The 22,289-nt window shown below is 35.5% G+C and overlaps 1 protein-coding gene across 2 annotated transcripts; it reads right to left on the bottom strand.

The window, feature by feature from the left end:
* Positions 1-5,383: 5,383 nt before the first annotated feature.
* Positions 5,384-21,026, bottom strand: LOC111904537 (ABC transporter C family member 10). 2 transcript variants are annotated; one of them, XM_023900286.3, is made up of 12 exons: positions 19,488-21,026; positions 12,725-13,045; positions 12,575-12,661; positions 11,908-12,489; positions 11,668-11,832; positions 7,162-7,456; positions 6,858-7,072; positions 6,468-6,773; positions 6,329-6,392; positions 6,008-6,247; positions 5,660-5,772; positions 5,384-5,554 (listed from the first exon to the last, which is right to left on the bottom strand). In XM_023900286.3, the coding sequence occupies exons 1-11, from the start codon at positions 21,024-21,026 to the stop codon at positions 5,660-5,662; spliced, it is 3,927 nt and encodes a 1,308-aa protein (XP_023756054.2). In that variant the 3' UTR covers positions 5,384-5,554. The 2 variants fall into 2 exon arrangements, with proteins under 2 accessions (XP_023756054.2, XP_042756143.1); XM_042900209.2 differs by having other exon boundaries at positions 5,384-5,772.
* Positions 21,027-22,289: the final 1,263 nt, after the last annotated feature.

Raw genomic sequence — 22,289 nt, 5'->3', positions numbered from 1 at the left:
CGTGGCTCAAGACTTATTCAAACTCTAATTTTTGACAAAATACTCGTAACAAAATTTCTGGATTAAGTCAACAATCTCCCCCCTAATCCAGAATTGGTCATCTGCAACTCCATGCTTGACTCCAATCAGCTCCCTCATCTCTTTATGCTTCACTTTTCCCATAATTTTTGTAAGAATGTCTACCCTTTGCTCCTTGCTGCAAACATGAGTCACCTTTACTTCACCATTTCCACACATTCCCTAATGAAATGGGATCTTGTGTCATTGTGCTTGCTTCTCCCGTGAAAGACCGGGTTTTTCATGAGATCTAAGGTTGACTTGTTATCAATGTGCAGAGTTGCAGGTTCTATTACTTGGCTGGTTATCTCAGTGAGTAGGCGTCTTATCCAAATACCTTGACATGTTCCCATTGTGGCTGCCATAAACTCCGCTTCACACGAGGATAGAGCAACACTCCATTGTTTTTGAGATACCCATGTAACTAGATTATCATTGATGTAGAATGCCACACCACCGGTACTTTTTCTGTCATCTACATCCATCGTCAAATCAAATAGCCTTCAATCTTGATTTCTTTCTCACCTTTTGAATAGACAAAACCATAATCTAAGGTGCCCTTCACATACCTTATGATACCCTTTACTAACTGGAGGTGTTTTTCGGTTGGTTTTTCCATGAATCGGCTTGCAACACCAACTACAAATGAAAGATCGGGACGAGTATGTGTTAAATACCACAAGCTTCCCACAATGCTTCTGTACTCAGTTGGGTTAACCAGCTCACCATCTTCATCTTTTCTCAATTGTACTTTTTGATCAATTGGGCACTTGGTGGGGTTGCGGTCTTCCATTCTTGTTTTTGCTAGAATATTTCTTGCATATGCCTCCTGCTTTAAGGTGACCCCACCTTAAAATTGATTCACCTCTATTCCCAGGTAGTGTGATAGTAGACCTAAGTCACTCATCTCAAACCATTTGTTCATCTGTGTCTTGAAGCTTGTTATTTATGACTTGCAATCTCCTGTCACAAGCAAATCATCTACATACACAAATACTATCAAGACTTTCCCTTTCCTGTTTCGAGTATATACTGAATACTCTTGAGAGCACCTTATGAACTCAAAATCCTTCAGGTACCTGTTCAAACAAGCGTTCCAAGATCTAGGCGCTTGCTTAAGCCCATAAAGGGCTTTCATGAGCTTGTAAACTTTATGCTTTTGATCTGGTTTCTCAAATCCTTCTGACTGTCGTACATACACTTCTTCCTCCAGATTTCCATTCAAAAAAGCTGACTTAACATCTAAATGATGTACAAGCCATCCATGAGTTCCTGCAAGGGCAAATAGAACATGTACCGTCTCAAGCATGGCACTGGTGCAAAAACGTCTTCATAATTGATTCCCGGTTTCTGAACATAACCACGTATCACCAATCTCGCTTTGTGCTTCAAAATTCTTCCATTTGGGTCTCTTTTCACCTTAAATACCCACTTCAATCCAATAGCTTTTCGTCCTTTTAGGAGTTCAACCAGGTTCCATGTTCGATTTTTCTTAATTGAATTGAGCTCTGTCTTGATTGCTTCAACCCACTTTGATCGCTTTCTTGCCTTTGCGTATGAGGTGGGTTCTTCCTCATCGTGAACCAGCAACAATCGCTTAGTGTTTTCGTACAAATCAGTTAGTAGTCGGAATCGCTTGGGAGCCCCACCACCACTAGAGCTTGACATCGTGCTTGATGAGTCGATAGAAGAATTTGGGGTTTCTGGCGATGTCAATTGTTGGCTTGTTGCTGTGATGGAATCCTAGTCGGACTAATCTTTATGGAGTCGGTATCTGGGCTATCATGTAGGGTTGTGTGTGAGTCCATCTGGGGTGTATTGGGCTCTGGCCCACTTTTAGTCCACATATCATTAGATTGTGGCAACCTGTCTTCACCTTCTTCGAGAGTTATTATTTATCCAACCTCATCTAAATCATTTTGGTCGTAACCTTCCACTGTAAAGCTCATACCTGGTATTTCTTTTATCTTGACCGTCTTTTCCCACTCCTATTCCTTATCTTCTTCGAACACTACGTCTCTACTCACATAAATTGACCCCAGATCTGGGTCTAGTAGTCTGTACACCTTTGTTCCCTTCTCCACTCCAAGATGAACCATCTTCTTACTTCTTTAGGTGTTTTTTGGCAATTTTCACATGGGAAACACAACCGAACACCCTAAGATGTTATACACACAACTTTCTTCCAGTCCACAGTTCATGTGGTGTAGCCTTCTTGAGTGGTTTTGTGTTTACTCTGTTCAGAGTATACACAGCGTGACTGACAGCTTCTCCCCACAGCACATCTGGTACTCTCATCGTCTTCAGATTGCATCTCACCATCTCCAAGACTGTTCTGTTTCTTCTCTCCACAACACCATTTTGTTGTGGAGAAAATGGTGCTGTGAAATGTCTCTTGAGTCTACTCTCCTCACAGTACGTGGTGAACTAGTTCTAAAGGAACTCACCTCCTTGATTTGTACGAAACACCTTCATTCTTTCACCTGTTTCGTTCTCTACTGCTGCCCTGAAGTTCTTGAAGATTTGGAAAGCTTCATCCTTGGTCTTCCTCAAGTAGACCCACATAGCTCTTGTATAATCGCCAACTAACATGATGAAATAGTTGTTCCTAGAGGATGTAGTATGTGTGATGGGCCCACATAAATCTCCATGTATCAATTCAAGTTTCTTCTTCGACCTATAAGAAGTCTTTGTTGGATAGGTTTTACTCGTTTGCTTCCCTGCAAGACAGTATTCACAGAGTCGTGTGGGTTTTCTTATCTTTGGCATTCCTTCAACAAGATTCTTGTCAGACATAAACTTCAATGTATCAAAGTTTATATGACCCATCCTTTTGTCCTAAAGCCACATTGGCTCCATTATCTCACCAATCAAGCATCCTGATCTTACTTCATTCATGGAAATCTTATAGATTTGGTTTTGAGATCTTTGTACCTTCATAAGTAGCTTTCCTGTAGCATCATTGATCCATAAAAACGGGTCCATTATACGAATTTCATCTCCACCTTCTGCCAATTGACCAAGACTTATTATATTTGAGCATAAGTCTGGTATATATATTATACCTCTTGGAGCTTTCTCTGCTGTCCATTTCTGCACTGGAATATTATTGAGCCTTTGCCTTTAATTCTTACTTTAGACCCATTTCCAAATCTGACTGAGCCCTGAATCATTTGATTTAGATCACGAAACTTGTTCTTGTCTCTGGTCATGTGATTACTAGCTCCTGTATCTAGATACCATAAGTTTGTTTGGCTCGCTTCATCACCTCCTGTCTTTAACCATGGATTTACATTCTCTTCATTTAGATGGACTTCAACAATTTTATCAAGAACCGACAGTAGCAGGGCTGGTTCGTTGATATGTTCTTGAGCCAAGTTTAGATCTTGGTTTCTTTCATGCCTTGGGTTTCCACATTCAACCGCATAATGACCGAAGTCTTGGCAATTGTAACATTGCACTTTGCTCTTGTCTTTTCTTTTTGATGGTTCATGGCTCTTCTGCTGGTGAGAACCACGACCTCCATGACCACCACGGTTGCTGGTGGTGCCTCTACCGCGACCTATGCCTTGTCCTCTTGACCCACTGCAACCTCCACGGTTTTCTTTGTTCTTGGAGTCTTCTTCATTTTTCTTCTTGTTTCTTTCTGTCCACTCTTGATGAGTAAGAAGGAGTTTTCTTTCTTTATTTTCAACGTGACCCTTCATGTGTTCTTCATGAGCTTTCAACCTCCCTACTACCTCCTCAACGATCATCACATCCAAGTCTCCAAACTGCTCCAGAGTTGATGCAATTTGTAGGAACTTGGATGACACAACTCTTAGCATCTTCTTCACTATGTATGATTCTTCTACGGTATCTCCCAAGGCACATATTGTGCTCATAATGTTGCTCACTTTCACAGCGAACTCATCCACATCCTCCGAATCTTTCATGTTCAAAGCCTCAAATTCTGCCTTTAAAGTTTGAATCCTTGCTATCTTCACTCTATCCTCCCCCATGAACATCACTTTCAAGGCTTCCCATGCTTCCTTGGCTGATTGCTTCTCCGCTAACACCAATAGTAAATCTTCTGGTATACCTTGATAGATGGCAGCCAATACCATCTTGTCTTTCTTGACTTCCACAACAGTGTTTGTTGTTCTAGGTTCGACTGCCTCCCAAATCCCTTGAGATTGCATGAACACTCTCATCTTTATAGCCCAAGCAGCATAATGGTTTCTTGACAGCATGGGGTAATGAAGTGTAACCTGACCATCTTTTCCATTGTTGTTCCTTGTCATTTATTTCACTCGTGGCTGATACTTGGGCATGCACCAGGTTATGCTCTGATACCAAATGTTAGTAATACAGGGAAAGCTTAAAGTGGTATGAAGGCTTTTATGAGATAAAACAAAACAGAGGATAGGGGACAAAATGGGCAAAAGCTGCACTGTTTTATTCACTTTCACAATAAACAGAAACAAGACACTCTCAACAACGTACACTTTCACCTTTTAAACTAATCAAATGTAGAAAAATAAGGAAACTAACTCACACTACACTCTAGACTCGGTACTATAGCCAACATGGCTCAAGTCTTATTAAAACTCTAATTTTTTTATCACAACTTTCAGCAAAAATAATTAAAAAACTCATAACAAAATTTATGGATTAAGTCAACAGTCTTAGCATCTGAGCACCTTCTACTAAGATTGCATAAGACTATTAGCGACACATACTTAGATTAGCTTTGATCAGGTCATCATGTATTAGAAAGTATTGTAGGCAAGTTATAACTTATAATAGCATTAGGAAACCTTTGTATATAAACATATGACATATCCTCCTTAATAAATGAAAGTTTTTTTTTTGCCACATGTCCTCTTCTCTTTCATTTGGACACATGACATTTTCTAACATTTTTAAATTTTCTATTTTCCACTTGTCATTTTATTGTAATTTTCATTTTATTAAATTAAAATTCCACATTTAATATGTAAGGTAAATATATATGTAAGATATTTATTAGAAAGAGTTTATATATGTAATGTATCCAATACATTAAATCCTCATTAATTTTAATAATTCAAAAAATTTCTTATTTTTCTTATAAATTCAAACTTTTCAAATTGTTAAAATTTTATATTTAATTTTTTTTAAATAAAACCATGTAATACATGGGTATCACACCTAGTGTGAGAATATTCAAACAAGTTACGTTAAATCTTATAAAATATGCTTTTATAATAAGATCAGATTATCCATGATCATAAACAGATGATTTAGCTTGTTAAAAAAGAACACATACCTGAGTGTACCAAAGAGGTGGCAAATTTAAGAGATGTTAAAAACTTAAAATAGATGATATATAGTTTTTCCTTTTTAAACCAAATCATAAGGCATTGCATCTTGATCTAAAAAGGTAAATTACATGGCGATAATTCTCAATTTCTTCATGATCAAGGAGAAAATCTAATTATTGATTGGCATTGCATCTTATGAGGTCTCACTTGATCTAAAAAATGAGAAAAGGGATATGAAATTATACACAGTTCACACTACAAGAAAAGTCGTTGTTAGGAGGAATATATGTGGATTATTTTCGTAGCACAAATCTTACCTAGTTTAATCCTGAGGCTTTATGTTGTGACCAATATTCATTAACAAGCTGCGTGAATAAGGAAGCCGATTCATTCATCAGTTTCATGGGCTTGTCATACTCCATCACCTTTCCTGTAACGTAAAATCATAATTCTCATTTATTTCAAAAGTATCAGCATGCATTTTGAATTCCTTAACTCGTTCTTGAAAATTTTAAGAAGCCACAACTTGTGAAAGGATGGAGGATTTTCGAATTTGTATTACTTGCAAAATACATGCTTTTGTGGGCAATTTTTGTAAGAGCGATTGTTTGCTTGTGAAAAGTTAAAGGTAGCTAGTTAGTAGAAAGATATAAGAAAGAACTCACCATCCTTCATAACAAGTACCACTGTGCAGTCTATAACAGTTGGTATTCTATGTGCAACTGTTATTACTGTACAATCTTGAAATTCTTCCCGAATTGTTTTTTGGATAATTGTATCTGTTGAATTGTCGATTGAGGCTGTGGCTTCATCAAGTATCAATATCTTTCGTCTCTTCAAAAGGGCTCTTCCTAAACAGAATAGTTGCCGTTGTCCCAAACTCCAATTCAAGCCATCTTGCACAACTGTATTTACATCATCATATAACTAATACCAAAACACCATCTTAATCTTTAGTATAATGTAGAAGTTATAAAGATTATTACCTAACGAGTCTAACCCCTCTTTTTTATCTTGAATCACCTCTCGAAGTTGGCATTTTTCAAGAACCTAGAATACATAATGATCATTAGAAATTGTTGATGGCTTTTGATTAATATGTGTCTGATTGTGATATATTATTACCTTCCACAGTTCGTGATCACTATGTTCTGCTAGGGGATCAAGATTATATCGAATGGAGCCACTAAATAGAGTTGGTTCTTGTGGGATGATACCAAAACTTGATCGAAGGTCATGAAGGCCAATAGAAGTGATATCTAAGTCATCTATAACAATCCTTCCTTGTGTAGGTTCCACTAGTCGAAACAAAGCACCTATCAAAGTTGTTTTTCCACTCCCTGTCCTTCCAACAATTCCAATTTTATGTCCTCCTTCAAATACACAATTGATTCCTTGAAGAACCAATGGGGAATTCGGTTGATATCTAATCTGCATCTCAACACATAACCAAATAGTCAACAAAAGTTGTAATAATGAATAATACATGGAAATATGTTTGAAAATCTTACATACTTTAAGGTTTTGGATATCAACTCTACCGATACTTGGCCAACTTGTTGAGGGACGATTGGCTTCTATGATTTCTGGGGCTTCACTAGGAATATGCATGTATTGCTCTAGTCTTTCAATTGAAACTATCTGATTTGAAAGTTGGCATTGAAATTGGATGGAAGCAACAAGGGCAACGTTCAATGAGAGCCCATAGGAAAGAGTCATTCCAATGATACCTGCCATTATTAATTACACCAAAAACACCGTTTCTTTCTTGTAGTTTTTGAGATTATTATATATGGTTTTGAAATCATTAATCACTAACCTGAGTCAGAAGCTTGAAATGGAAGCAAAGTTATGGCCAAGGCAGACAATGAAACAACAAGTGCACATAGCATTTCAAGACGTTGGATCAACCACTCATTTGCTGAAAAACTATGAAAAAATGGACTCGCGTTGCCATCAATAAGGTGCATATGTTCTAGAAAGAAACGATCTTCTTTGCTAAACGCACGGATGGTTACGGCTCCGGCAATTGACTGTGCAAGATGGCTTGCTACTAATGACTTACTCGTGCCATCTAATCGCATCAACTCCTTTGCAGAAGCGTTGTAGAATTTCTATGTGAAAAATGATCAAGTGACATATTGTTTTTAGGTATTAAATACATGTTGGGTATATGTCCTTTTTTATTTGTGTTTGAATTAATCTTTTATTTCATAAATAAGTCCTAGTGTTTAGATGTTGATGTTGAAGTTGAAGACTTGAAGTGATTCCATATTGATGTTATTTCATATGATGTTATATGTATAATAATTATAGAGTCAAAATCTATGTAAGCGGTCATGCTTGCTAGTGTGACATATTATTTTGATGTTTGAAATAGTGGAGTCACTTGTGGATAGAGACACAAGTTTACTTGAAAGATTGGAGATAGCTTAGTATTTAGTACTCTCGATGTTTTAGCATGACTTAGTATTTATTATTTACCAATGTTTAATGCTTGATTAATACATATCTTTCTGTTTTCTTTAATTTCTAAACATTTATATTTTGTTAATGTTTGAAAATGTCTGGAGTTTTCAGTTGCAATATTTTATGAAAAATGAAGTTTCAATAGCATAAAGAAAATTTCAAACTAGGTGTATTTTAAGGGATGATTTAGAAGTACTTTCGGGTTTGTGTTAATGGTGGGGACTAAGGCCCCGTTTGATAATCCAACTTTGGTCATCTGACTCGGTAAGAAATGTCTGACTGAGAAAGAAAGCAAGACTTTACAATAATACCCTTGGCCTTGGATAAAAACAAATGAAATGGGAGGTTACAAGAATTGAACTCGGGTCTCCTCTATATATATAATGATGTTTCCCAGCAAGCTAAATGGTTTTTTGTGTTTTAATCTCTAAAATAGTATATTTAATATCTATTATGTTGGAAGTTTTTATATACATTATTCTTATTCTTATTCTTATTCTTATCCTTATTATTCTTATTATTATTATTATTATTATTATTATTATTACTACTACTATTACTTTTATTAATTTTATTATTATTATTATTATTATTATTATTATTATTATTATCATCATCATCATCATCAGGGTAAAGTGGTCATTTTGCATCAGTCAGTACATTCAGTCAGATGTATAATCAAACAATATAGTTTCTTACTCAGTCAAAACTTATTTTTCAAACAGACCTTTCTCAATCAACACTTTCTCAGTCAGCAACTATCAAACGACCCATAAAATTGTTTCTTAGTCCTCATATAAACAACCATAACCCGTGGTTGCCCTTTCCACAATAGGCAAAACAAAAGGTGAAATATGGTTTGTAGGTCATATTGTAGGGATCGTAAGGGCGTTGAAGAGAGAAAACATGAATTAAGATTGTGTGATAAAACTCTAAGTATATATACTAAGACCATACCCAACCCAACTTTATTTTTTACAACTAAATAAAGTAAAAATTGATGCAAATAGTGTTTAATTTCAGATTCTATTCCTTTTGTACATTATTTTTACAGCAAAAAGTGTATTCTCCGGTATATGTTTTTATAACTTATATAAATTGTCAAAAATATCGATTATAGTAGTTAGTTTTTAACAAATGTTACATTTTTTTCTATATAGGTTAATTGCATATATATATATATATATATATATATATATATATATATATATATATATATATATATATATATATATAACTCTTTACAAAATATATTATCATGTTTTATTTTGTTTATAACGTATTTAAATTTATATAAATTCAATACATAAAGATTAAACTTTATATTTATGATTAACTAATTTCATTAAATATATAACATTATATCACATATATTAAATAGCATTTATGTTTAATTAGTAATTAAAATAAACTAGAAATCTATAAACTTAAAATAAAAGGGACTAAAACTGAAACCAAAAGTTGAACTCCATGAATAATATCACTTTATATTTTGTTATAGTATTCACACCAAATGTGCAAGAAATGGGGTGACATCGAGAAGAATGGAGTTAAAAATGATATTTGGAGTTTGGTTGGAGATAGGGGTGTGATAAAAAACCAAAACCGAATAATCAAACCGAACCAAATGATGTTTAGTTTTAGCTCAGATTATTTGGTTTTCGGTTAATTTGATTTGGTTAACCAAATAAAGATATCTTATATGGTTTGGTTTTAGTTAAATTTTCATTATTTTGGTTAAACTGAAAAAAACAAATAAGTTATTTAATTAGTATATATATTCATAGTTTATATCTATGAAGTAAAATTTTATATATAAATTTATAGATTAATTACTTATATTTTAATAACTTATTATTTAGTTAGTAACCATTATAAATTTAAAATTGTTTTATTTTGTATTCAAAATCAAAAACAAATCAACCAAATGTCGATTAATATTTTTTTTTCATATGCGATTAAAGCTATATTAACACATCTCTACAACTTGTGTGTTCGCATCAATTCTTCCAACATCACATCATGAAAGATTGAATATAATGTCATATATTAGTGTATTATCTTTATTTGGTAAAAGTTTAGCACATTTTTTCTTTTAGTTTAATATTTATATTTACTTACGAAAATTTATTCGGTTTAACCGGTAAACCAAACAAAATAAACCGTAATCGAATAAACCAAAACCGATAAAATCGAACCGATTTAACCGAAAACCGAAAAAATGAACCGAATAACACCCCTAGTTGGAGATACCAAGATAATTAAATGTTTCACAACAAGAGTAAACATATTGATATATGATTCCATTTTCTATGAGACCCGGTGAAAGATGGACTTGTCAAGCTAAGCTACTACAACAATTAGAACTTAAGTACATACAGTGTTCTAAAAGGCGCGTCATGGCGTAAGGCGTGACTTTGCCGTTATGAAAAGCTTCATAACGTTGCTGTTAGGCGTAACACGTGACAAGGTTTGATATGGCGCGCCATGGCGCGTGTTTTTTCGTTTGAGACACAATTTTTTTTCTCTTCGTTATGTCTTTTCAAATCGGAGATACAAGTATTGTGGTTTTTGTTAACTTTTTGTTATTAGTTATTGATCTAACACTTCTAATAACTAGTTATATTTAATATAAATTTATATTTATGTGGTAATATAATTTTAAATTAATACAAGATCGCCGCCTTACATCACGCCTTGAAAAACGTCGTGGCTCGCCATGGCTCGTTAAGCTTGAGGCTTGGCCTTGCCGCCACGCCACACCTCACGCCATTTAGAACCTTGAGTACAGATGTTATAACAAATCCACTGAAGCTAGAAAAATTTGAGAAGCTTCGTGGCATGCTTAGAGTAACTAAATTCAATGTATTAATCTAAATGCAAATACATTATTAGCTTAAGAGGGAGCGTTACATATATGGTATGTTTGACAAAACAAGTCGGTAACCGATAAGTGGTGGGTGGTAGGTTGTAGGTGGTAACTAGAAACTATATATTATATTTGTGTATAAGTGTTCGACAAAAATAATTCTAAGTTTTTAAAAAATATAGAATTGTATAAAAATAAAAACTAAAAGCTTTTGAAAACTACCTAAGATATTTTTTAGATTGAAGTTTTTTTTTTTGTTTAAATAAAAGTTTAAACTTGTATTTTAAAACGAAGTTTTTATTTATTTATTTATTTATTTTTATTTTTAAATTTAGTTCTTTATCAAAAGCTAAAAGCTTAGGTTGCTGAACATACATGTAGAGTGTTTTTATTTTTTTTAGAACTAGTCTCCATTTTTAGTTAAATAAGTCCTAGTCTTTAAGAGAAGCCATTCTTCATATGCCTAATAATATAAAAACCCTTAAGTTTGACAAAAATATCCGGTTTTACCGTTTTGCATATTTTTGTTTCATTAAAGTCAGAAGTTTGCACCTTTTTTTTTTTTTTTTTTTTTTTTTTTTTTTTTTTTCAATTATAGTCTTTAGCGCATTTCTGTGATTCATTAAAGCCCTTTAAGGTTGACCTAAATGTTTGGTTTTACCCTTTTTTATGGTTCCTTAAAGTTTTTTAAGTTTGGTAGAAATGTTCGATTTTACCAGGTAAATATGCAAAAAGGTAAAACTGAAAAAAAGTTGTAAACTCCAGGTTTTAATGAACCAAAATATGCAAAATGATAAAACCCAACATTTCTGTCAACCAACCTTAAGAGCTTTTATGTCATTAGGCCCTTCTTCATAATGATAATTGTTGGGTCATTTTTCATAATGATAGTTGTTTACAGTTACATTTAATAACACATTCCTTCTATCGATTATTTAGCTTCTGAATTTAGTAGGCATTTAGAAATCAAAGTATAGCCTTTTTTACCTGTAGAAGTATCGTTACATAAACCGTGGGAATGATAATGAACAAAGTAGGCCAAGTTAGGAACGCCAAGACCCCAAAGCTTAAGTAAGCATTCATCGTTGCTCCTACGCACATCGTAAGCTTTATTGCCAATTCAAGGTCCACAATGCTAAGATCGGATGACACCTAACAAAAGTAGATTCCTAAGTTTCTTGTAGTTCATTCGAGCATAATTTTATAGGTAAAAAGATATCAACTTACCCGACTGATGATCCTTCCGATAGGTGTTGAGTCATAGAAGGCCATTGGTGCTCGAAAAAGTGATGTAATCAACTTCATAAACATTGTTATCGACGTCTTAGCCCCTAGTTTAACAGCAAAATAAGATCTACTAAATAATAAGATTATAACCATGAAAGCGAGGATCGTGTATACTAGCAACATGTTCCTATGGTTTACACCAAAACTGTGCACTTCCTTAGCCAACCATAGATTTTGCAACACCTGCCCGATTATGTACACAAAATTTATCAAAACCAACATAGAGAAGTAGAAAACACCGTTGCTCTGGCTAAGATATTGTTTGTACGGTTTAAAACCCGTGTCCCCTGCTTCTTTTTCTTCTTGCTTAAGCAATTGTTCTCCTACAATTTCTTCTTTAGGATTAGTTTTTTGGTTTTGTTGAAATAGAGCTTTAAATCCGTGTTGAGAATCATCATGTGCTTCTTGATTATCTAAAGTGGAAGTATCCCTAAGTGTGATCATAAGGTTTTTGAACTCTCTACAAGATGCAAGTAATTTCTCATATGTTCCTGTTTGCACGATCTTCCCGTCTACCATTAACTGTAAATGGAATCAAAAGTCGTTAAGAGTGGAAGAGCTTAAAAACCTTAAAACAACTAGTTTGTGAAATAGGTCATGAGCTCACCAGTATATCGTCAAAAACTGGCAAGAAATCGACTTGGTGAGTTACAAGCAACACCGTCTTGCTAGATAGAGCATCCATGATGTATTCCTATAAATAAAAAACGTTTCATGAATTGTATTTTTTAAAGAGAGATATGAAAACGATGATTACCTTGAACAGACTGGATGCAGTATGTGCATCAACTGCACTGAACGGATCATCCAAGAGGTATGTATCTGCATCTTGATATAATGCCCGAGCAAGTTGAATTCGTTGTTTTTGTCCACCACTAAGATTTATGCCTCGTTCTCCTATAATTGTTTGGTCTCCAAACGGAAACATCTCGATATCCTTCACAAGTGAGCATTGTGCTACTACTTTTTCATACTTTTCCTCATCCATCAACATTCCAAACATAATATTTTCTTGAATAGTCCCTGTTTGGATCCATGCTGTTTGCGAAACGTATGCCACCTTGCCATAAACTTCAACCTGAAAAATTCAAAATCCAATTTCAAACTAATAATACAATCTTTAATCGAAGCCCAAAACCTATTTTTCCACGTGTTTTAATGTAAAATAACTCGACCGGATTGATTTATTATACCATTATATCTATACATGATGCTCGTGAGCAATATGACACCAAATACACTTAACGTTGCTATTATACTAGTCACTAAAACCAAATATTGTGTTAAAGTTTTATGTGTACATGTTGATTCTGATTTTAGTTTATTATTTTCATAACAATATCATATATATAATATTTGTTACTCGTAAGGTTATATTTGTTGGAATCCTAAGTCAAGTAGGACTTGGAGACCAAGTAATAGCAACCTAGTTTTTAGGAAATCATAAACAAGTAGGTTTTTAGTTTCCTAATTGTAAACTAATTCTACAAGTTGGTAGTATATATATGTATAGATACCGAGTTATGGTTTGTACGTACATACACACACAAAACACAATATAGGTTTTGAGTTATTTTCCTATTAATCAAAGAGTTATTTTGATTATCTGTGTTTTCAATCTTGAATTGGTATCAGAGCCTTGAGATCAATTCTTACCTGTTGACGAGTAAGGTCAACATGGCTGATACAGGGGGCGATGGAGGACCGGTGACTGTGAAAGAAACCGGATCAACTTCTGTTCAGTGTCCCATGTTAAATTCCACGAATTACATGGTCTGGTCACTAAGGATGAAGGTAGTTTTAAGAATTCATAAGGCTTGGAGTGTGATTGACCCTGGAACAGAAGAGAATGAAGAGAAGAACTACCTGGCAATCGGATTGTTGTATCAAGCAGTCCCTGAATCCTTGATTATGCAGATCGGAGATGTGGATTCGGCAAAAACTTTATGGGATACGATTAAGGCTCGTCATGTTGGGGCCGACCGTGTAAAAGAAGCGCGCCTGCAAACCCTAACCGCCGAGTTTGATCGACTCAAGATGTTGGAATCGGAGTCAATTGATGAGTACGCCGGAAAATTGACCTGTATCGCCTCGAAATCAGCAGCCCTCGGAGAAACCATTGATGAATCCAAGTTAGTAAAGAAATTTCTGAAAACTCTTCCCCGATCAAAATTCATCCATATCGTCGCCTCTCTTGAACAAGTATTGGACCTAAAAACGGTGGGATTTGAAGATGTCGTCGGAAGGCTCAAAGCTTACGAAGAGAGAATTAGGGAGGATGAGGTGAGTGATGGAGAACAATCGAAGGTGATGTTTGCGAAGAAGGCGACTGGATCTCAAAGTGGAACGAAGGGAAACTGGAAGGGATCGAGTGGATCTACTGGGCACTATCAGACAAACGGATCAAATGGGTCAAAAGGAAACGGGTCAAACCAATACAAAACCAAAAGGTCCAATAATACGAGCCCAAATTCAAATAAACCCAATAATACTAATGACCCAAACCAAAAAATTAAGAATAAGAAGGATCGTTCAAAAGTTATTTGTTACCGATGCGATAAGCCGGGTCACTTTGCGTCTCAATGTCCGGACCGAATCAAAAAATTACAAGAAAATAATTTTATTGAATATGACGATACCGACGATGCCGTATTTTTACATGAGACCGTATTTTTGAATGAAGAGAAGGTGATACCGTCTCGATACGACTCACAAGAAAACGATGTGTGGTATTTGGATAATGGGGCGAGCAATCACATGACGGGGAACCGGTCATTTTTTTCCGAACTTGACGAAAACATAACCGGGAAGGTTAAATTTGGAGATAATTCGTGTGTAAAAATCAAGGGAAAAGGTGCTATACTTTTCCAAGGCAAGAAAGGTCAACAAAGGCTGATGACGGAAATTTACTACATTCCGGATCTCAAGAACAACATTATAAGCCTCGGACAAGCAACTGAAGCCGGGTGTGATATTCGAATGAAAGACAACTTTTTAACCATGCACGATGCCGATAATTGCTTATTAATGAAAGTACAAAGAACTTCAAACCGCCTTTATAAAATAAAATTACAGATTGGAGTTCCTATTTGCCTACATTCAAGACTAAGTGAAGATGCGTGGCGATGGCATGCAAGACTTGGGCACATCAATTTCGAGTCAATGAAAAAGATGTCCAAAAAAGGTTTAGTCAAAGGGTTACCAAAATTAGATCATGAGAATCAATTATGTGAATCATGCTTAGTCGGCAAGCAAACGAGAAAGTCCTTCCCAACCATGACGACATACAAAGCGAAACAACCATTGGAGCTTGTTCACGGAGATTTATGCGGTCCGATCACGCCGGCAACCAAGGGTCAAAATAGGTACATTTTTACACTAATTGATGATTTTTCACGATTTATGTGGATTTATCTCATAAAAGAAAAGAGTGAGGCGTTTACACACTTCAAAAAATTCAAAGCTTTGGTGGAAAATGAAATTGGAAAGCCTTTGAAAGTGTTTAGAAGTGATCGAGGAGGTGAGTTTACCTCTCTCGAGTTTAATTCCTTTTGTGAGCAAAACGGAGTTAAACGCCATCTCACCGCCCCATACTCTCCACAACAAAACGGAATTGTGGAACGAAGAAACCGAACTCTTATGGACATGACACGAAGTATAATGAAGGCAATGCATGTTCCAAACTACTTATGGGGAGAAGCGGTAAATCACTCAACAAATCTAATCAATCGAGTTTACACAAGAGTCCTTGGTGATACAACTCCATATGAAAAATTGTACAAAAGAAAACCGAATTTAGAAAATGTTCGTATATTTGGGTGTCTGGCACATGCAAAAGTTGAACCGGTTAATCAAAAGAAGTTGGATGCAAGATCAAGACCACTAGTACATGTTGGTTCCGAACCGGGTACGAAAGCCTACCGGTTATTCAACCCGGTAACACAAAAAATAATCGTGAGTCGAGATGTTATTTTTGATGAAACCAAAGGGTGGGATTGGATTAAAGAAGCAGGAATCAACAATGAAGAACCGGGTTCATTCATAATACCATGGGACTATCCAAGAGAAGATGTGAACAACAACCAAGGAAACGATGTAAACAATGATCCAATTGAATCGGATCAAGAGATTGGAGACGGAGCGGATGTACAAGATAATGAACCACTAAGTCCGGTAAATAATAATGATCAACAAGGAGCTGCAAACCAAAGACCTTCAAGAGCAAGAGTACCTCCAAGACGATTCCAAGATTATGAGCTTGATCTTGACAATCTCGAAGAACTCCTTCTAACAACCAATGACGAGCCAGTATCGGTTGAAGAAGCGAAGAAAGAACCAGAATGGGTCAAGGCCATGGATGCGGAAATCAAGTCGATAAACAAAAATAATACTTGGACTCTTGTAAACAGACCTATGGGGGTGAAACCAATTGGACTCAAGTGGGTGTTCAAATTAAAGAAAAATGCAGATGGCACCATTAATAAATACAAGGCAAGGTTAGTCGCTAAAGGTTACGTGCAACAACCCGGTATTGATGTTCAGGAAGTGTTTGCCCCGGTAGCTCGAATTGAAACTATTCGATTTCTTATAGCCTTAGCAGCTACTCATGGGTGGGAGCTTCACCACTTAGATGTAAAAACAGCATTCTTACATGGAGAATTAAAAGAAACTGTTTATGTGTCACAACCGGAAGGCTATATAAAGAAGGGCAACGAGCATAAAGTATATCGCCTTACAAAAGCACTATATGGTCTAAAACAAGCACCTCGAGCATGGAACACGAAGCTTGATGGGATTTTGAAGAATATGAAATTTCAAAAATGCATGAAAGAACCATCGGTGTACCGGAAATGTGAAGGATCTAACTTGCTAATTTTAGCAATTTATGTTGATGACTTATTTGTCACAGGTACAAACTTGAGCATGATCAAGAGGTTCAAATTAGAGATGTCCAAGAACTTTGAAATGTCGGATCTTGGAAGATTAACTTATTACCTTGGCATTGAAGTTAAGCAAGAAGAATCGGGGATTACTATAAACCAAGAAGCATATGCTAAACGCATTTTAAAAGAAGCCGGTTTATATGATTGCAATCCAACCCACATACCGATGGAACCGGGAAATAAATTGTCAAAGGCCGAGGATGAACCCGAAATCGACCCAACACAATATAGAAAAGTGGTAGGATGCCTTAGATACCTCTTGCAAACAAGACCCGATATGGCATATGCGGTTGGAGTTGTTAGTCGATATATGCAAAGTCCAAGAGAATCACATGGTGGTGCAATCAAACACATTCTAAGGTACTTACGAGGAACAACTGGATACGGAATTAAGTACGAAAGAATGGGACAAAAGCGGCTTATTGGTTATAGTGATAGTAGTCACAATGTTGACCCGGATGACGGAAGAAGCACAACCGGTCACATTTTCTACTATGGGTCATCACCAATTACATGGTGTTCACAAAAGCAAGACACCGTTGCTTTATCATCTTGTGAGGCTGAGTTCATGGCAGCCACAGCGAGTGCATGTCAAGCAATATGGCTTCAAGATTTGCTTGGGGAAATAATGAACAAAGCACAAGAGAAAGTTATTCTTAGAGTTGATAACAAGTCGGCTATCGAACTAACTAAAAATCCCGTTTTTCATGGAAGGAGTAAGCACATTCACACAAGGTTTCACTTTATTCGTAATTGTGTCGAAAAGGAACAAGTGGAGGTGGAATACATTCCCGGTGAAGAACAAAGGGCGGATATTCTTACGAAACCATTAGCTCGAACCAAGTTCAAGGAAATGCGGAGCTTGATCGGGGTTGAAGAATTCTCTAGAAGGACTTAGAGATTCGGGGGTGATTGTTGGAATCCTAAGTCAAGTAGGACTTGGAGACCAAGTAATAGCAACCTAGTTTTTAGGAAATCATAAACAAGTAGGTTTTTAGTTTCCTAATTGTAAACTAATTCTACAAGTTGGTAGTATATATATGTATAGATACCGAGTTATGGTTTGTACGTACATACACACACAAAACACAATATAGGTTTTGAGTTATTTTCCTATTAATCAAAGAGTTATTTTGATTATCTGTGTTTTCAATCTTGAATATTATCAACTGGATTAATATTAATTAGTTTATTAATTATGTATTAGTAAATTTTATGTTTCAAACTTATACATTTTTCTTTTGTATTTTTAATAAATATAAACGTTATGTTTGAAAATTTATATTACTTACTAAAAAGGAATTATATCAAGAATATTTTGTTGTTGTTGGAAATGGTTTAAGGTCGACTCAAAGGGTTTTCAAAAGCCTATTTTATTCTTGCGAAGTAGTCACATGCAGAGCTGCATATTAACGACTCCGGACCGGTCTAGGTCAATCTCGAATTGGTCCGATTTTTTTGGCCACCGGTATCGACACAAGTCTTCTTTAGACTGATTTTTGACATTTTTATTTTCATTTCATTCTATTTGGGATTGGTCTTGATTTTTTAGTACGGAAGTGCGATTTTTGCGTGGATTTTCTTGGTCCAGTTTTGGTGTTTTTTCGGTTTTGGATTTTTCCTTTAACAAATATGTGATTAAGACCAAAATATTAATATATTAAAATTTATAAAAAATAATACATTAAAATGTAATAAAGAAAAAAAAAGAGAAAAGTTGAATATGCTATTAAAACAAAGATTATATTTATGTAGTGAAGTGGTAAGTCGAATAAAAAGTCTGATGTATCTAGTGGGGTGGGGCTAAAACTACAGGGTGTGGATGTGGTAGGAAATGCGGTTCACCACTTCAATTGTGGCAAACACCCTCGTCTGCGGTAGGATGTGTAGTTCCTCTCTCTTCACTTATAATGTGCCATGCTCTCTCTCTCTCTCTCTCTCTCTCTCTCTCTCTCTCTCCACACATAATATGTATGTAGAAAGGGATCGATCTCTATATACGGAGCCGATACTAAAAATGGTAAAGACTATAAGACTTAAGGGAATAAGTGACAAAAACACTCGACCTATGTTTGACATGCCATACAAACACCACCCCCTCAAAGGTGACATAAGGGCAAACTAAACTGGCATTTTAGTGTCGATGAGAGAGGAGAGAGAATATGCATGTGACTCTGTTTACTTTTTTTTTTCTTTTCGTATTGTTTTACCAAGATTCGTCCCTGAAAACGTCATATTATTTATGTTGTGTGGCAAAATTGACATGGACAGTTTGTGGCTTTATCAAGCCTAATAATCGAATGATGTGGCTGAAATTAGTGACATTACATAGAGGTGTTAGTTTTTCTATTGCACTAACAACAATTTTATCTGTTTGAAGCAAGTAATGGTTTTTTTTAAGCAAATGTTATAAACTACTCCTAAATTATTCTATTTATAGCCATTGTGGGATTTGAACCTTCGACTTTAAAAAAGGAAAACAACATCGGATACCGCTGGGCTAGAAGCAAGTAATGGGTAAAGAGCACAATATATATCTTGAAGTTATTTGGTAGGTCAAAATTTAAGAAGACTTACCGTGCCTTCTATGTTGGGAACCTCTCCTAGAATGGCAGATATAAGAGTCGATTTACCCGACCCGACCTCTCCACATATTGCCACCTTTTTGCCTGTTGAAACCTCAAGATTTACATGGGTTAGGGTCGGTTTTGATGAATCATCATTCCATGAAATCCTCTCACATTTGATTATTACAGATAGATCTTGATCATCTTCCACATTCACATGACTTGTTCCCTCTTTCTGCAATTCAGGCGCCTCAAGAAACTTAACAACACGAGCTAACGCTACACTTGCTTCGATAAACACAGCTGCAACATCGGGAATGCTCTGAATAGGCTCCTGAATGATCCGAATTGTTGCCAGAAACGTGAACACATTACCTGCATCAAGTGGGATTCCCAACAAATAACACGACCAAAACGTAACTACTGCTACAACCGCCGGAGACGACCAATAAAGAGCCAAGTAGACGCCTCTTTGTGAGATAACAGCCGATAACCATCTAATCTCTTCGTTTCTCAACTTTCCAACCACCTCCCGGAAATGCATCTCCCATGCATACAACTTCAAAACCTTCATGTTTGTAACAGCCTCCGTTATACCCTTCAATCTTCGGTCTTGTGTCATCATAAGTCCTGTTAAGTTTTCATGTTGCAACTTACCCAACGGGATATTTCCAAGAACTGTCAACGTTACTACTAGAACAGATGCAAATGTTGCAACTCCCACTGAAAAATAGATTATAACTATCGCCAGACATATCTGAAGAGGTATCATCCATACCCGATGAAACCAAAACGGGAACTCGCCGATTCTAGTAGCATCAACGGTGGCGTAGTTCATTATTTGACCGGAGGAGTAACTCAATTTAGCATCGTTGGATAGCCGGAGTTGCTTCTGATAAATGGCTGCACATAACATCGATTTCACTTGGAGTCCGATCACTCTACTCCCAAACTTTAGTTGTCTCTCCGATACCGATTCTAGACATTTCGCTAGTAGCAGACCTAACGCCAGAAAGTAACCTTCATGCTCAAAGCTTTCTTTCCCTTGGAAAACCCTAATGAAAGCTCGTAGAATCAAAGGTCCAGAAGCCAAAGCGAGCACTTTTATTAGTGCAAAGAAGCCTGTGATCACGACCTCTTTACATTGCCAAACGAACAGTGTTGACAATATCGACGGATCGGAATCACCACGACCACCGGAAGCACGTCGCTTCTTCATCGTCTCCATGAATCTGGAATAGCATTCTTTAGCTGTATCTTCTCTTCGTAACTTTGGGATGTCTTTGTCGTCAAGAACTTTAGTTTTTCCTTTTATCATCAAAGGATTTAGCCACCAGAATGTAAGTTTACTTAACGTTCCTGCTTCAACCATTGGAGTAACATTTTCGTTTGTTTCAGATGGCGGAATAGTTTGCAGAGGTTCATAAAGACAGCCATTCTCGACGTTTTTTTGTTTTAGGGCCATGAAAACCCTGCTCACAAGTTTTCTTCTAAAATCGATGAAGCGACTTAGTGACTTACGTGCACATGCTATGTATCGATGGTACATAAAGAACACCCAATACCGTGTATATGACAGAATCTTTACGGATCTAGTTTTAGTTTAGAGCATCCTTTTTCTTTTCAAAAGCTTTTTATCTAAATAAGCTTTTGAATAAGTGTGGTTCCTTTTGTGAGACCTTTTCTTGGTAACACATCGTCTATAAGAGCCTGTGTTCACTAATTTTTATTTAATAAAATTTTTTAGTAAATATATTATTAATGGTTAACATTAAAAAAAAAACTCTCCAACTAATTTATCATTTATAAGTTCTATCATATAATTTATAAATTATCGTTGTCTCTGGGTACTTTTTTTCGAAACCATAGAAGATAATAAACTACAAAACAGTAAAATATTAAAACAGTAAAATATTATGTAACCGAAATGTTTTATAGTATTTATTATTTTTTAATTTTGAGAATTTTTACAACTACTTTTTAAATTATATAACTTTTTTATAAAGTACATTCATTTTTATTATTTTTTTTATTAAATCAACTGATTAACTAATAAAAAAATTTAATAGCTAAATATCACTAGGGTATAAAATATAATGGTTAATTTAGGGATCAAATATGCAAAACATATGAAAAAAATTAAAAGGTTAGTGGAAGATAAACCTTTGTGTATGCAAAGTCTTTTTTTTCCGACGGTAGAAGAATTTCAAAAGTTTTTTCAAATAGTAAAAAGCTTTTTAAGAACCTACCATAAAAGATGGACATCATAGTATTCAACTCTTTAGAATTTAATATATTAATACATCATCATTTTTTCTATCTAACTCTATCAATTTTTTTTATAATGCACATATTTAAATATTAAAATGATGGAATATAATACATTAGGTCTATCAGACCAATTGGTATACCATCGATGAACCACTTTGTGGTCTAGCTGGCCACGGACAACGGTCGTGCACACCAGCCCGACCATTTGTGGTGCATCGTTGTCGTGGTGTACCGTGGGTGGGAAGGACGAGTTGCAACGACCAATAAGAGTTTGCTTCATATTTAACCGGTCATGTAGCTGTTGAACCACTAATTAAAAAAAAACATTTTTTTAAAAACAAGTTTTATCTATAAAAACCACGCTATACACTCTCATTTCTTATACCATTCTTTTCTTTCTCTATATTAAAAACAAGTTTTATCTTTTTACTTAGTTGATGTTGCTATTACTTTTCCTGTTACTGCGAAAGCCTCACATGGACCCAAACAACTTTGGGTTCCTAAATCTCTTTGGTTTTTGCAGGTTATTCGTGACGAGCAG

This window comes from Lactuca sativa, chromosome 3, assembly GCF_002870075.4.
Source record: "Lactuca sativa cultivar Salinas chromosome 3, Lsat_Salinas_v11, whole genome shotgun sequence".
NCBI lineage: Eukaryota > Viridiplantae > Streptophyta > Magnoliopsida > Asterales > Asteraceae > Lactuca > Lactuca sativa.
Note: the sequence above shows the minus strand (reverse complement) of the source record. Positions and strands in the feature narration are given on the sequence as shown.